Below are 15,178 nucleotides of genomic sequence, written 5' to 3' on the forward strand. Positions count from 1 at the left end.
TCCTGGGAGTTGCAGTCCAGCCGCTGGGCTGCGCCGAACAAGCTTTCCCATAGTGCCCTACGGGTCGGGCAATTTCAACATTCTTTTCTAAAACTCTCTCCGCACTGAGACCCCCTTTCCCAGGTCCCCTTCTCTCCGACAACTCCTTCCCGTCTGTGGCGACAGAGCGGCGGCCGCCGGTGGCCTGGGCCCCTGGCCAGGTCGCCCCGAGAGGCACTTCCGGCGGCGGTTCACTTCCTGGTTGGGTGGATGGAGCCGAGCGGGAGCGCGCGCGGGGGAGGGGCGGTGGGTTAGTCTCCGCCGGGCGCTCCGGGGATCAGCTGGCGGGCGGGCGGGCGCCGAACGCGGCCCCGGCTCTCGCTGCAGCGCCGCCTTCTCTCCTTGTCGCAGGCCGGCCCGGCGGCCGTGACAATGTTGCGGCGCTGGTAGCTGGGTGCCGGCCGCCAAGCCATCTCAAGTGGGTGCCGCTGGGATGCTGCCTCGCGGGGCGGCGGGGAGACCGGGGAGGAGGGGAAGCAGTGCCGGGTTGGGTCAGCGCTGCCCGAGGCGGCCCGAATCCCTCCTTTTTCAGACCCCGGGGCACGGAGTCCCGGGTTCTGGGGCCGGGGACGCGTTTTCAGCCCCAGGGTTTTTCTCTCTAAGAAAATGCATGAAGCGTTTCCCCAGGATGGTGGCTTTTGCTCCCCCTAGGACTCAGCAATTGAATTTTTAAGTGTGTTCCTGATTCATCCTCTCTCTCTTCCTCTGTCATCACAGGTTTAAACTTACACGAATCGCTCTCTTGAGGAGGAGGGGACCGCCGCGCGATTGACACGCATATTCCTATAGGCATCCTCCCTCAGCCCCCACCCCCTCGGCCGGATTCGGGTGGCTCCTCTCCTAGCTGAAATCCGAGAAGAAATCCTTGGATCTCTTGTTTAAAAAAAAAAAAAAAATCTAGAAACCGTCGGTATTTTGCTTTACTGCTTCCTTTTCGCAAGATGAAGAAGTTTTTCGACTCCCGGCGAGAGCAGGGCGGCTCTGGCCCGGGCTCCGGCTCCAGCGGAGGAGGGGGCAGCACCTCGGGCCTGGGCAGTGGCTACATCGGAAGGGTGTTTGGCATTGGGCGACAGCAGGTCACTGTGGACGAGGTGTTGGCGGAAGGTATGGTGGGACTCTTTCAGTGCGCCGTAAATTAAAATCTTGTGCTGATGCAGCAAGACGTTGAATGTATGAATGGGTTTTGACCAGTTGACCCTCCCTTCCCCCTTCCTTTGCCCTGTGAATCATTGTCCTTGAGAAATTTGAAACTGAGATTTCAAAGTGACAGGGCTTTATGGGGTGGGGGGAATTTGCCAGAAATTGTTTACCTTGGTGGCCTTTTATTAAAAAAAAATTGACAAGCCAATTCTTGCCTGCCTCACCGAATTATGAGGATCAGACAAGAAAACATATGTGTGAAAGTGTAAAGCTTCACGTCAAATGTAGGGTGTGGGGCTTGTCATCCTCCTGAAACTTGAAGTACTGATGTGAGGGCTGAGCAGTGGGGATGGAGGACCTTTAAGAGGGGTTTCTTCTCCTACCCAACTTTCCCACTCCCTTGAGCAGGCACTGGAAGGAAGAGAGGATTTTCAGAGAATCAGAGTATGTTTTTCTAAGAGCCAAGGCTCTTGGTGGATTTGACTAGGTTTGTTTCCTGACCCAACTGTAATCAGGTCCCCAGGATGCAGCTAAGATAACAAATTACATGAAATGAATGTGGTTATTTTGAAATCAGTCCAGTAGGCCCCTCTTTCTCCTGTTCTTGTTTTTTGGTTGTTTTTTTTTTTTTTTTGTATGTGTGTGTGTGTGTTTTGCCAAAAGAATAACTTGAGAGTGGCCTCCGATTTTTGCTTTTTCTCTTTTGGAGAGGATGTTATTTAGATCTGCTGTGTAAATTCCCTGCAAGCGTGTTCATCTGTGTATCTATAGACAAGTAGATATATATCTTTATCCCCCAGGCTGTCCTGAAATCTTTGCATGTCTCTTTTGGTAACCTTAACATCGACCTTCATAATTATGCCAGACTCATAATTTTCACAGCCCATTGCCTGCCTAGTGAGCTTTTATTTTTAATAAAAGCAGCAATTTCCTTGGCATGAAGCTATTCAAACTAATTGGATGGGGCCAACCTGCTGTAGGTTGTTTTATCAGCCGAGAGGGGATGGGGGAAGGGGAGGCCTCTATTACTGCAGCATGGTGGGGGAACAGTTTATTAGCAGGAGAAGAAGCCTTCTTGCAAGCTAAGGTTGGAGCAAGGGCCCCAACCTGGGCCTGGGACCTGCCTGACATGTGAGTGTTGCTCGTGGTGGGTTTGGAGGAGGAGCTGTTTGGCTCTCAGCTTGTGTCAGAATGGGATTCAGCTGGGCCCAGTTTTCTGGTGTTACGGTTGAAGCCTTTTTAAAAACACTGGTTTAAAAAAGATCTGGCAGTTGATGTCCTTATGAAATTGTTGCTCTTTTCCATTTTCAGTACTGCTCTAGCTGGACTTAATCCGGGGCCTGAGTCACTGTCCCTCTGGATCCTTCCTTGTGGGCTTTGGTGCAGGATGGGAGATACTTCTGTGCCCGCTGCCAGATCCACACCCTTGAGTCTGGTCTGTCTGTTTCATACCTGTGCCAAAGCCCTTGACTGCAGTGGGATGGAGAAATGGAAAAGGAGTGTGTGAGAGAGAAATCAAGAGGAATGAGGGGGCACAGAGCTCTTTCCTTCCCTCTCAACGGCCTCTGCTGAACTTAGAGCCCAGAAACATTTTGTTCAGCTAGGATATTGTCTCATTAGAGATGATACTACCCTAAGCAGTGCGTTTTCTTGGAGTCTGAGTTGACGGGGAGGAGAAAAGGCAAAATTGGTCTTTTTTAATCTAGGCTGCCCTTCTCTTCCCCAGAATTCATCCCCGAGAACTGCACATCATGCATTATGGAATTTTTAAATGGAACTGAGGGCTTGCAGCTCTGTATTCATTCATTTAGTCATTCGACAAACAGTTATGGAGTGTCTGTGATGTGCCAGGCACTGTGCTAGGCTCTGGGGAATATGATTTAAAACTAGATGCTGGAATTTACAGACTACTTTGAGAGATGGAAAACAGCCACTTAAAACAGAGCAATATGTGCTATCATGGAGATAAGCTTGGGTGCAGTGGCCTCCAATTTTAGAGAGCCAAGAACTGCTTGCGGCAGGAAGTGACTGACTGAAGGACGAGCAGGAGTTATCCAGGTATGGTGACGGCATATGGACAAAGACTCAACTAGGTCTGGCAGTGTTGCCCTCTTTATGTTCTTTGGCTATAACTGAATTTGAATTTGTGGTTCTTAGAAGTATGTAGCTGTGTAGGAGCCAGTATACAAAGTACTTGTGAAGAACCCACCAAGTACAAAGGCACTGCTAGGTTCTGGGAAGGATATAGGGAGGTTTAAAGTATGATGCCTGCATTTAAGGAGCTGTCCGTGAATTTATGAAAACAAGGCAAACATTCACCCCTACAGCAGCATGGTTACCAGGGCTGTCTGTGGAATCAGGCAGATCTTAGATTCAAATTCTGGATCTGTTCTTTACTAGCTGTGAAACCTTGGGTAAGACATTTCAAACCTCTCTTGAATCTCTGTTTCCCTATGGCACTCTCAAAGTGTGGAGCCTGGGTCCAGAGCATCAGCATCACGTGGGAGCTTGTTAGAAGTGCAGATTCAGGCCTCGACCCATAAACTTGGTTGTAGGGCTTTAACACGTTCCTGGAGATACTCTACTGCCAGCTAAAGTTTCAGAACCACTGCCCTACGGAGCGATCTTGAATATTAACTGAGGCAATGTATGTAAATTATTAAACATTTTTCGGATGTTCAGTAATTGGTAGCCATTATTTCTCAGCCAGGAGGAATGGGGGGCAATGTGAAGGCTAGTTTGACTGCAGCAATCTGCAGCTTTCCTTTCCCCCAGTGTGGGTAGACACAGCCAAATGTTCTTTGCAGAGGCATCAGCAGCTCCTTAAAGGGTCAACAGATGTTTTGGGTAGCCATGCTCCTTCCTGAACCCTCTTCTCTTTGAGTCCCCAGGTGCTGACCTAGCCACCAGTCCCAGCCAGTGTTGTCTTAGGATGATGAGAGTCATGCATCAAAGTGCCCAGGGCAGTGGCCAGGCAGTTCAGGGAGGGATGATGTGCTGGGCATCAAGCTCAGACCCTGTTACCACCTCATCTCACTGACCGTCCCTTTTTCCCTCATGTGGGTTTGGTCTGTACTTTACAGTGAGGAATCGCAGGAGCCCCAAGGAGGAGGTGCTGGAGTGTAAGGCAGGAGAGTGCCTGGGCTGCCATCTTTCCATCAGCAGCATCAGCCCCAGTCACCCAGTTTCCCTAACTAGTCCAGTGGGGGGTTGTATGTCTGGGGGAAGTGAAGGTTCTAAGTCACGAGTTCAGAGGGGTCTGGCTTTGTGTAGGCTGGTGCAGGGGAGGATATTTTCTCTCTAGCTTCCTCAGCGAAGATGCCATGATGAGATGCTAAATCATGTGTGAGGTAACGGGTGTGTGATGTCAAGGGAAGATCTGGTTTAAGCTTCCAGAATGAGCTCAATGGGAAAAGTGGAGCAATGCTCAAAGGAGGACTGAGATGCTATGCTTTTGTCATATCCCCTTAGCTATATGAGGCCTTACATCTAAGCTCCAGACAATATGTAAATGTTGACTACCTGCTGTGTCCAAGACAGCATTCCTGAACATTCTGTATAAGGTGGAGCAGGGGGCCTTTCAGGAAAGTATTCTGGCCTACACTAAAGGAATTCAGGTCTAGGGCTAATGAGAACTACTCAGTAAGTCTCCATATCAGTAAACTTTGATAATTTCTCCTACGTACGGTGCAAAGTAGTGAGGCTTAAAAAACATGAGTGAAATCACCTAAACCAAACAAATGTGTGTGCGTGCGCGCGTGTGTGTGTATGTATGGCATAAATACGTGTTGGTGGTATCAATATGATGCATGCATGTATTTGTTTAGTGAACGTTTGTTGGTGCCTTCTCTGTGGCAGGTGCTGTATTAGGCTCCAGAGCTACTGGGATGAATGGGACTTGGGCCAGGCTCTTAAGGAGCTCATAGACCAGCAAATAACGCTAAGATAAGTGTGCAGCACTTAGCATGGTCCTGGGTGTGGAGTAGGTAGTAAAAAGATGTTATGAGATGATAAAAGGCCTGGGGCTGAGGGTTTCCAGATGAAGTGTCGTTTGAACAGGAATGGAAATTACCCAGCGTATGTTCCAGATGAGGGTTACTCAAGCCTTTCTAAGCAGAAAGAATAGCACATGCAAAAGTGCGGAGAGGGGAGACAGTATGGTGAGTTCTGGGAAAACTGGCTAGTCTGGTGTTATCCATTTTGGTTATTAGAAGTTTCCCTTCCGGAGTCAAGGAAAGAAGGACATGGCATGGTAGAAGGAAATTCTTTTACATTTGCTCCCTGGCTGTGCTGGCTGCTTGCTTTCCCCAGTGGCCCTGGGCCTTCTGAGTAACCATTGGCTAGCTGTCCAGTGTGCACTGCTTCCCTCTGTGCCTCAGCCCTTTGCCAGTAGTGGGGGCGAGGAGCTGGCTGGTGTCTGGGGAAGGAGTGGTCCTGAAGGTTCGAAGAGAGGCAAGAAGCTTGAAGCAGAAGCAGGCGGGGGAGTGAGAAGACCAGTGTTACAGGAAGGAGTGGACAGGGGAGATAATGAGGGTGTTTGACCCAAGCAGAAGGTATGTTGGAGAGAAAAGAAAAGGAAATAAGGCCACAGAGAGCTTCAGCGCCAGGCAGGGAGGTTGGCTATAAGCGCGTGAGGTCTTCTCTTGATGCAGACAACCAATTTGACCCCTCCCACTTCAGATGTCTTTGCCTGCTGGGAAGTCTGGTTTTTTAGTGGCAACTGCAGATTTTCAGGGGGTGGCTTGTGAATGGTGTCTTCTTCCTGGCTTTGGGCATGATGACAGTTATAGCTTTGCTAAATATAGCCAAATCTCGAATTCAGAAATGAAATCTAGAATAAGTCATTGCGTGGTCAAAGCCTTTCCTTGGTCTTTCTAACAAAGTCACACTCATTTAATGAGAGGTCATGAAGAGAGAGAAACAGTTTCATATGGGTTTTGAGAGGGAGGGTATGGGGGGAGGCATACACTTGTCCCTCAGTAGCTAAAACTGCATGTAGAGTACACAGGAAAAGCTTGGTAAATATTAATAAAGAAGACATGAAAACATACTACTGCGTCAGAGCAGTCATTTTACCTTGCAGTATTTGAAAGTTGACACTTGAGACAGAAAGGGGACTCACCCCACCGTCCGCGTTCATCTTGTCCTCTTCAAAGGATAGATGCTTTCTGAGCTGCTTAAGAAATCCCTGTGTCATCTGCATCTTTAAGGGCCAAACAATGATAATCATAGAAATGAGATTGTCTATTGAAGTAGCATCCAGCACTTGAAGTAGCAGAGCATAGCCTTCAGCCTACTTTTCTGGAGACATCTTTTGGTGTGTTTGGTGTGGTGGTGGGAGCACTGCAGTGTGATTGGAAGACCCAGGTTTGTTCGTTCATTCTTTGCCGTGTTCAGTAACCATGCCTGTGCTGGACGTCATGCAGTGATTAAATAAGACACGGCTCTGCCTTGAGGAACTCACTATCATAGAACGTCAGACACACAAGCAAATAGCTCTACTTGCTGTGATGAGGGATGTACAAGGGCTAGGGGACAGACCTGAGGGAGCCATTAATCTTGTGGGGTGAGGAGTAGTCAGGGAAAGCTAAAGAAAGTGATACTTGAAATGTGTCTTCAAAAATAAGAACTTGGTACTATATGTACAGGGTCAAGAGAACATTCTAGGCAGAGAGAATAACCAAAGACACAAAAGCAGGAAAGTGCACTGCTTGCTGAGAGCTGTATGTTTTGAGACAGTAGTGATCTACTAGTGTCCAGTGCTGTGCAGGCCAATAAATAGCCACTAGCCACATATGGGTATTTAAATTTAAATTATCTGATATAAGATCAAAATTTAATTCGTCAGACACAGTAGCCACATTTCAGTTGATTAATAGCCACGTGTGGCTAAGGCCTACAATTTTGGACAACACAGACGGAGAAAATTTCATCATCAGAGAAAGTTCTTTGGGCAGTGTTGGTTTAGAACAATAGTCTTTTAAACTTTTTGGGTAGAATAACACTCAGTTTACAGACATGCTCTCCCTTGTTTATTTACATTATATTCATGGCCTGCTGTCATTAGCTAATAATCTGAAGGCATAGTATGTACTTATAGTGAAGTTCATCATTTATGATAGTGGTTACACATCCATACTTTAAATAATCTCAGCAGGGTTTCAGTGAACTTCTTGTCATATCTTATTAGACTGTGATTGTTTCTATGTTGTAGTGTGACTGATGAAGAGGACACTGGGATAGAAATCAGGCCCTGCCATTCTCTTGTTGCTCACGTATGCTTGTGTTATCTTTATCCGAGCTTTCTTTACAGGAATCTTTTTAATCCCCTTGTTTGTTTTATGAGGGCTAATCCATTTAAAACAAATGTAATCATTAAACACACTTAACCAAGCACATGGACTGCAGTACCTCTCAGTACATCTCAGCCTTTGCTATGGAGCTTCCGCTCTTCCCCCAGGATTCCATCAGATTTGTCTGAGATGCATGACTGACATTTGGACTTGATGGAAACATTAGAGATGGACCATATATTAAATATTAGTAAAGATAAAAATCTTATTTGTTAAGATGACAGTTAATATAAATAGTCTCATATTTTCTTTCTAAACCCAGTGGATTGCTTTGTGTACCTCTGGTCTAGAGCAGTGGTTCTCAACCAGGGGTGATTATCCCCAGGTGACATTTAGCAACATCTGGAGACATTTTTGATTGTCACAGGATGGGGTAATACTGGCAGCTAGTGAGTTTAGGCCAGAGCTCCTGCTAAACGTCCTACCGTGTACACGATTTCCCCACCCCCAATAGAGAATCATCCAGACCCAAATGTCAGCAGTGCCAAGGTGGTACAGCATGATGTGTCAGCCAGTATGGGGACAGAGAGGAGTCAGAGGTGGCTCAGAAGGGTCTAATTTGCTGTGTGACTTCAGGCAAATCACTTAATTTTTAAATTCATTTTCTCAGAATCAGCAAGCCAGCAATCTTTCTTAACCTATTATGGTTAAAAGTCTTTACGTCATTTTCTGTGTAAAACAGCTACTTCCAGAGTAAACCGGTAAAAAAAAAAAAGAGATAGAACTGCAAGTCTGTGTGGGTCCTGGCTGAGAGGAGTTATAGCAGTACTCTCCACTGACTGCATGTGAATTATGAGCTTTAAAAAATTCTCCCCATATTCCCATATCTGAGCAACCCCAAAATGTGGTGGAAGCATTTTCTGACTTGAATTACTCAGAGCGAGGTTCAGTTGGGAAGGGATATTAAAGGTCAGAATGTTATGAGAGAAGATGTTGGTAATCCTTTGTGTAAGGAAGAATCTAGCACTTGCAGCTAAGGGTCTTGGGTTCAAGTTCTTTCACATCTGCTACTTGTCGGCTTTGGGGAAGTCGTTTAACTATTGTGAGCCTTTGCTTCCTCACTGTAGTAAACGTCCTTCCTACCTCTGTAGGGATGCTGTGATCATGAAGTGAAAGGCTGGAGGTATAATACAGAGAGCATAAGAGCTTGCCCCTCCAGCCAGGAGGAGCAAGGTTTACTGAGCATCTAGCATATTCTTTACCAGCTCTGTTTGAGGTGCTATGGCAGAGAGAAGTAATGGAAAGCTTGGCTCCTGCCCTCCCAGTTGACGTGACGTGACCAACACGCAGGAGACAAGTACACCCCACAAGACAATAGCTATTGAAATGCTGGCGTGTGTGGTGTACTCTCTAAATTCTGGAGGGGTTGAAGGGAAGGAGGGCAATGAGGACTGAGATGGTTAGGCAAGATTTCCTGGAGTGGGATTGTTCTCAACTGTGAGTCTTTTCTCTGGAACCCCTTCTTCAAGGAACCTTGTTTTAGGGAACATATCTAGTTAAGCACCTTTGCACATGTTATATTCTTAGTAAAGTTGAAGTATTGCAACATTTTTAGTCTCTTTCGAGGAACAGCATTGCCTACATAAATAAATCATATGTTCTGTGTTTATACCCAAAGCAAAAAAGCTTTTTCATTCTATGTGATTTTGAATCAGGAATAATGAGTATCAGCACGTTAAGGCAATACTGGCTGCAAGATTTTGTTCTTACTTTCTTCCTCCATTATTATCTTTATTATTATTAGTCTGTTATTTTTATTATCATTTAGTCTATTATGTATAAACAATCTCAGTTCTTCTGTTGAGTTATGGACAGTTGTTAGGAAAGAGGAGTCCTTCTTATGAGTGAGACTTCTACCTTGGCAGAGGGTGAGTTCCCCAAGTTGGAACAAAGTTAAAAGAGTAAAAATTTGGAGTTTCATTTGAGATGTGCTGTGAGTGAATCAGCTTGAATCAGCTGGTCAGTTTTCTCCTTGGGCTCTGAGTGAACCTTGGCAGACAATGGAAGGCAACGCCAGTTGAAGCTTTGTTATTTATGATTTCTGAAGAGCCAAGGGATTGTTGGATGAAAGAGTTTATGGCATCCCTATATTATTATAATAGAAGGCCAAGCGAAGCATTGATGTTGGATTATCATTTGTCATTATAATGATCTTAAATAATGATGCCTTTCATCTAGGACTTGAATCCTGAGAAAGCAGTATAATGCCATGTAATTTGTTTGGAGCCTGTTTTTAAGGACTTATAGCTATTGTACCTGGACCTTTAGAGTAAGAGAAAGATTATTGTCCCTCTGGTACTGAGCATGAATTTGAGAACAAAATGGAGACTTTATTACCCGGGGCAGGAAGAAAGAAGAGGACCCAAAACTCATCGGTTGGGCGCTTCCAGCTTTACAGAGGTGGCATGTCTCCCACTAGTACCCTCGACTCATCATTTTCCCTGGTCAGTGAATTTTGTTGGTTCAGAAAGTACTGATTATCTTACAGGTTTGTTAGACTCATTTAATTTCCCCTGGGGGTAGCCTAGCCCTGTTCCTCAGACCTTTGTCCTCTACTATTTTTAGAAGCCTGGGAATCTTGGTGGTGGGGGAGTGGGCAGTGTTGGAAGAAATAATTCCGTCTGGCTTTTTGGCTATGGGAAAATTTCGGTTTGACCGGAAGGTGTAACTCAGTAATGATTGGGGAAAACCTGATGTTCAGTACTGTCTTTCCTCCCTGACTCCCTAGGTCAAAGGGAACACGATGATGTTCTCCTTAGGAGAAGATTTTCAAGGTTAGCCTCATACGTGGTGGTTTAAAAGCATGGGACTTGGAGGTGGGCAGCCCTTGGCTTGAATCCTGGCCTGGTTCCTGTGGTGTTGGGCAACTTACTCAGATCCTGGCTTATCATTGGTAAAATGCAGAGAATACTCTGGGTGGTTGTGAGACTAGATGAAATTGTGCAAAGCACTTAACATAGTGCTTAGTGTGTAGTTAGTAGTCTGCAAACAGTAACTCTTAGTATTTAGGTGCGTGAATTTGGTTTTTAATCAGGCAGTATTTGGTTTGCTGTATGTAAAACCTGGTGGAGCTAGAGTCATGCAGATAGATGAATAGATAATATTAGAGATAGAGAGATATCTATATCTATATCTTTCACAGTATCTATTACAAACCCCAGGATGAATAAGGAGGAGAGAGAATCTCAGATTTGATTTGATTTGATTTTTCCGTGCCTGAAAGCCACCTGTGTTAGGATGATTCCCCCAGCCTGTCAGGTCGCTGTTAGCATGATGGCCCTCTCTGCCTGGGGAACTCCTGCCCCCGCCGTGTGCCCACTTTCAAATCCTTATGCTCTAACACAGGTCTCTTGTTTCATTCAGGCCTGTGCCCCCCCCTCATCTCCCCTGAACCATGGATTTAGCTCTTTGCTCTACTGGTAGTGTTCCCCCGCACCTGGGATCCCTTCCCCCTCCCCACCCACCTACCTTAATCCCACCTAACCTTTGTCCTCTCTAGCCTCAGTACTCACCACAGCTGTCAAAGTGACCAGTCCTTGCTCCTGTCCTCTGGATGCCTCCTCACTCTGACCTGCAAACTGCTACAAGAACTTACCTCTCCCTTAACCTCAGCCAGCATGCTTTATAGTCACAGCAGTGATTCCTCTTTACCTTTGTGGAGCATTTAACAGTGTCTCCTCTTTATTGTCTTAGGCAGGGCTGGTCCCTTTGCTTGGAATTTTTTTTCCTGATCTTTCCATGGCTGGCTGTTTCTTGCCATTCAGATCTCACTGAAATCTCACCTCAGAGAGGCCTTTTTTGACTATCCAATATCAGGAACCCACCATGTTTTATTTTGCCACGTAGCATGTGTCAACTGATTTTTCTTGCTCATTGTTTATCTCCCCCACTAGAATTTCACCTCCGTGAAAGCGGAGACTTGGCTGACTTGCTCGTAGCTCTATCCCCAGTGCCCGTGTAGTGCCCGGCACATCTGTGGAGCTCAGTGAAAGCCAGTTGAATGAATGAGTGAGCACATGAAGGAGACAGAAGGAATGGCTGAAGATGTGGGTGGAGAATCAGGAGAGAGTGAGTGGGGAAAATGAATACTAAGTAGATTTAAAAGAAGGAGGGTGTGGCCATGTCAAGGTATAAGAAATCAGAAAGGTCACCATGAGGGCGGAAGAGTGTTTCTTGGATTTGGAAATGTGGAGTTCATTCATGAGCTTTGTTAAGAGCATTGGAAGTGGAGCAGTGGAGTGGAGTCCAGGTGGCAGTGAAATGAGTGAATGGGAAGTGAGGTGGGTGATGAGTCGGGGAGGAATTTATTATTATTTTTAAATGGTGGAAGAGTCTTGAGTACATTAAGCAGAGAAGAAGTGGCCAATCGGGAGGAAGTTGGAAATGAAGTATGGGGGGATTACTGTTGCAATGGGGCTGAGGAGGTGATGGCAGGTCATGGGTGGAATCATCAGCTCAGGTGGAGGAGATGACCTTGGACAGGAGAAAGGGCACTTTATTCACTGACCTGGAAGGAAGAGGAGTAAGAATGGGAACAGAGGAGAAGAAATTGGTAAGGTTTGGCAAGTTGAGGGAGTTCTTGCCTCATGTCTTCTGTTTTCTATTGAATACTGTGGGGTGGGAGTTGAGTTGGGGGATTCAAGAGAGTAAGGAAGGAGGTGGAGGAGTTCCCTAGGTTTATGGAGAGAAGGAATGACAATAAGTAGAAGAATGACCTGGTCATATGGAGAGCCCATTCGAGATGACTCATCATAGGAACACATGCTTTCCTGACCCTTGGGGGTCTATCTGTTTTGAAAAATATACTATTTTGGATTGGGCATTTTCTGAAATACATTCTTTCCTGTCTTCTAAATTATATGCCACAGAGGCAGCGTAATATAGGTGGAAAGTACTCCTCATCTGAATCTGTCTGGTGACCACCAGGCCCTGTACTCTGGACAGAAGCCTTTCCAGCTCTGTCCATCATCAGGTTCTTGTCTGTAAATTGAGGACGAGATGACCGTGAAGTTGCTTTTCAACTCTAACATCTTACCGTTCTCTAATTTCTCAAATGCATTATTAGAATGTTACTGTTTTGTTATAGATCTGTTAGGCTCTTTGCTTGCTAGAGCCTAGGGTGAGAGAGTTTGCTCCTGAATAAAATGGCCCTGGGTTGCTGTGCTTTTTGAATTTCATGTTGTGCATTATGGTTGCCTTCTTATGAGATTGTCAGCCATCGCTTCTTATCGCTACCCGAGTGTCTTCCTGAATTAGCGCCTCTCTAGTTTGCTGCTTTTAATCCGCCGTGGACTTGGAAACTAGATGACTAAGCTTGTTAGACTCGTGTGTAACAATAAAGAGGATCTTAGTGAGCATTTGAGGGTCTTGTCTGTGATTAAAGTGCATGAACTGCTGAGCACGGGCTTCATGTCTCTTGTTGGCGCAGAAACCAGTTTTTTATGTCTCTTCTGCTAGAAACGTTGAGTTCTGAAGACATTACGAGTTACATTTGGTATTTATTATTAATTAAATGTGTTTAGAGCCTTTTGTCTGAAAAGTTGAGTGGCAGTGCCGTAGGGCCTTAACCCATTTCCATTTTCCTTTTCACTTACTATCCCTTCTCCTGCTGTCTCCTCAATCACTTCTCCACACTTTCAGTGTAAGGCGATGTTCTAGGCACCGTTATAATATTATTTTAGTCATTCAGTTTTGATTTCTTTGAAACCACAGAGAAGTTTCCAGGATTATAATCCACTGTTCAATGCTGTATCTGTTTATATATCAATAAGCGCCCTGCTGGAGACCCTCAGATGGTATTTGGGGTTGGACCTGGAAGATGGGAAAGAATGAAATGAATGCTAGCTCCATATATAATCTTTGGGAGATATGGAAGAAAGCAATCCAGAAGTCTTAAAAAATTTATGACAAAAATTAATCCATAGTATAGTAGAATAATTAGAAGATAAAGCCAGACAAAAAGAGAAAGTATTATCCATAATCCCATAAATTACCTTTGTTAACATTTTGGTATGTACCTTCCAGACTTGTGCATTTTTTAAGAATAAGAATATGCTTTGTCTGTAGTTTGCTTTCTCAAATAGCAGTATATCCTAACTATCTTTTTGTGTTAAGCATCTGCATCAACAGTTTTAGTCCATTGTGTGAATGTTTTGTGATTTGTTTAACCAATCTCCTATTAGTCATTTAGGTTATTTATAGCTATTACAAAACAACCGCAACGAGTATTTTTTAAAGCCTTTGGGTACTTGTTCTATTACTTCCTTAGAATAAATTTCTGAATGTGAAATGGCTGGATCAAAAGATATGCATATTTTAGCTTTCAGTACATATTATAAAATAGCCTCCAGAAAGATAAAACCAATATATACTTCCACCAGAAGTGTTATCTTTTTATGAGGTTGGACATGTTTTTTTTCTTTTTCTTTCTTCCTTCCTCCATTTCTCTCTTTCTTCCTTCCTCCTTTTCCCTTTCTTTCTTTTCTTTCTGTCTTTCTTTCTTTCCTTCTTTCCTTCTTTCCTTCCTTTCTTTCCTTTCCTTTCTTCCTTTCTAACTTTCTTTTCTTTTTTCCTTCTCTTTCTTTCCTTTCTTTCTTTCTTTCTTTCTTTCTTTCTTTCTCTCTTCCTTTCTTTCCTTTATATTTCTTCTGTGCTGAATTTTTTGTTTCTTTACTCATTTCTGTTAGGGCATTCATCTTAATGATTTATAGAAGTGCTTTACCTATTTAACATATTAATACTTTGTGGGTGTCTGTGTACACATATCAGTTTTTTTTTCTATTTTGTCATTTACCTTCTGTTAAGATGGGGCTTTTGCCGATATTTAAAATTTTTGTGCAACCAAATATATAAATCTTTTTCTTTATGATTTTGTCTGCAGTCATACTTGGAAAGGCCTGAGAAGAAAGATAGGGCCTAGATCACAGAGATCTTGTGAGTTTGAACTTTATCTTCAAGCAATAAGGAAGCCATTCAGACTTTTAAGAGGGGGATAGCATGATTAGATTTGCAGTGTAGTTAGATTTGTGGAGGATGACATGAGGTAGCGGAGTCTAGAGCATTTAGGAGGCTGTTGCCATGATCCAGGTGAAAGTCAGTGAGGGCTCAAGTGGCAGAGTGGTGATAGAAACAAAGAAGAGTACAGATGAATATTAAGAGGTCATATCATCAAGACTTGGTGCTTGACTGGATTTAGAGGTTGAAAGAGAGAGATGGAATCAAGAATGGTTCTAGGTTTCCAGTTTGAGAGCCCAGGTACGTGAGATAGAAGTGACACTAACTGGGACTTCCCTGGTGGTCCAGTGGTTAAGATCCCACGCTTCCGCTGCAGGGGGCGCAGGTTTGATCCCTGGTCAGAGAACCAAGATCCTGCATGCCACATGGCGCAGCCAGGAAATTAAAAAAAAAAAAGAAGTGACACTAACTGAGCTGTATTATTCAGGAAGAGAGGAAAGATCGAAAGAGGGAAGACCCAGGTTTAATGAGGAAAGATAATGAGTTTGACCTGATCAGTTTGTAGTGTGTTTGGGTTACCTATTGCTGTGTAACAAACTACCCTACAACCCAGTGGCTTAAAACAACAACAGTTTATTATTTCTCATGATTCTGTAGGTTGACTGGGGGCTAAGCCGGACTTCTTGCTGGGG

General features: G+C 44.6%; 1 protein-coding gene across 21 annotated transcripts in view; it reads left to right on the plus strand.

Annotated features, from left to right (window-relative positions):
• Positions 1-232: 232 nt before the first annotated feature.
• AAK1 (AP2 associated kinase 1) overlaps positions 233-15,178 on the plus strand; it is a 164,837-nt gene continuing 149,891 nt past the window's right edge. For all 21 annotated transcript variants that reach the window (XM_059079778.2, XM_059079783.2, XM_059079785.2 and 18 more), the window contains exons 1-2: positions 233-457; positions 757-1,143. In XM_059079778.2, the coding sequence (XP_058935761.1) occupies positions 981-1,143 (163 nt within the window). In that variant the 5' untranslated portion in view covers positions 233-457; positions 757-980. The remainder of the gene's footprint in view (positions 458-756; positions 1,144-15,178) is intronic.

Source organism: Kogia breviceps, chromosome 11 (genome assembly GCF_026419965.1).
Source record: "Kogia breviceps isolate mKogBre1 chromosome 11, mKogBre1 haplotype 1, whole genome shotgun sequence".
NCBI classification, from domain to species: Eukaryota; Metazoa; Chordata; class Mammalia; order Artiodactyla; family Physeteridae; genus Kogia; species Kogia breviceps.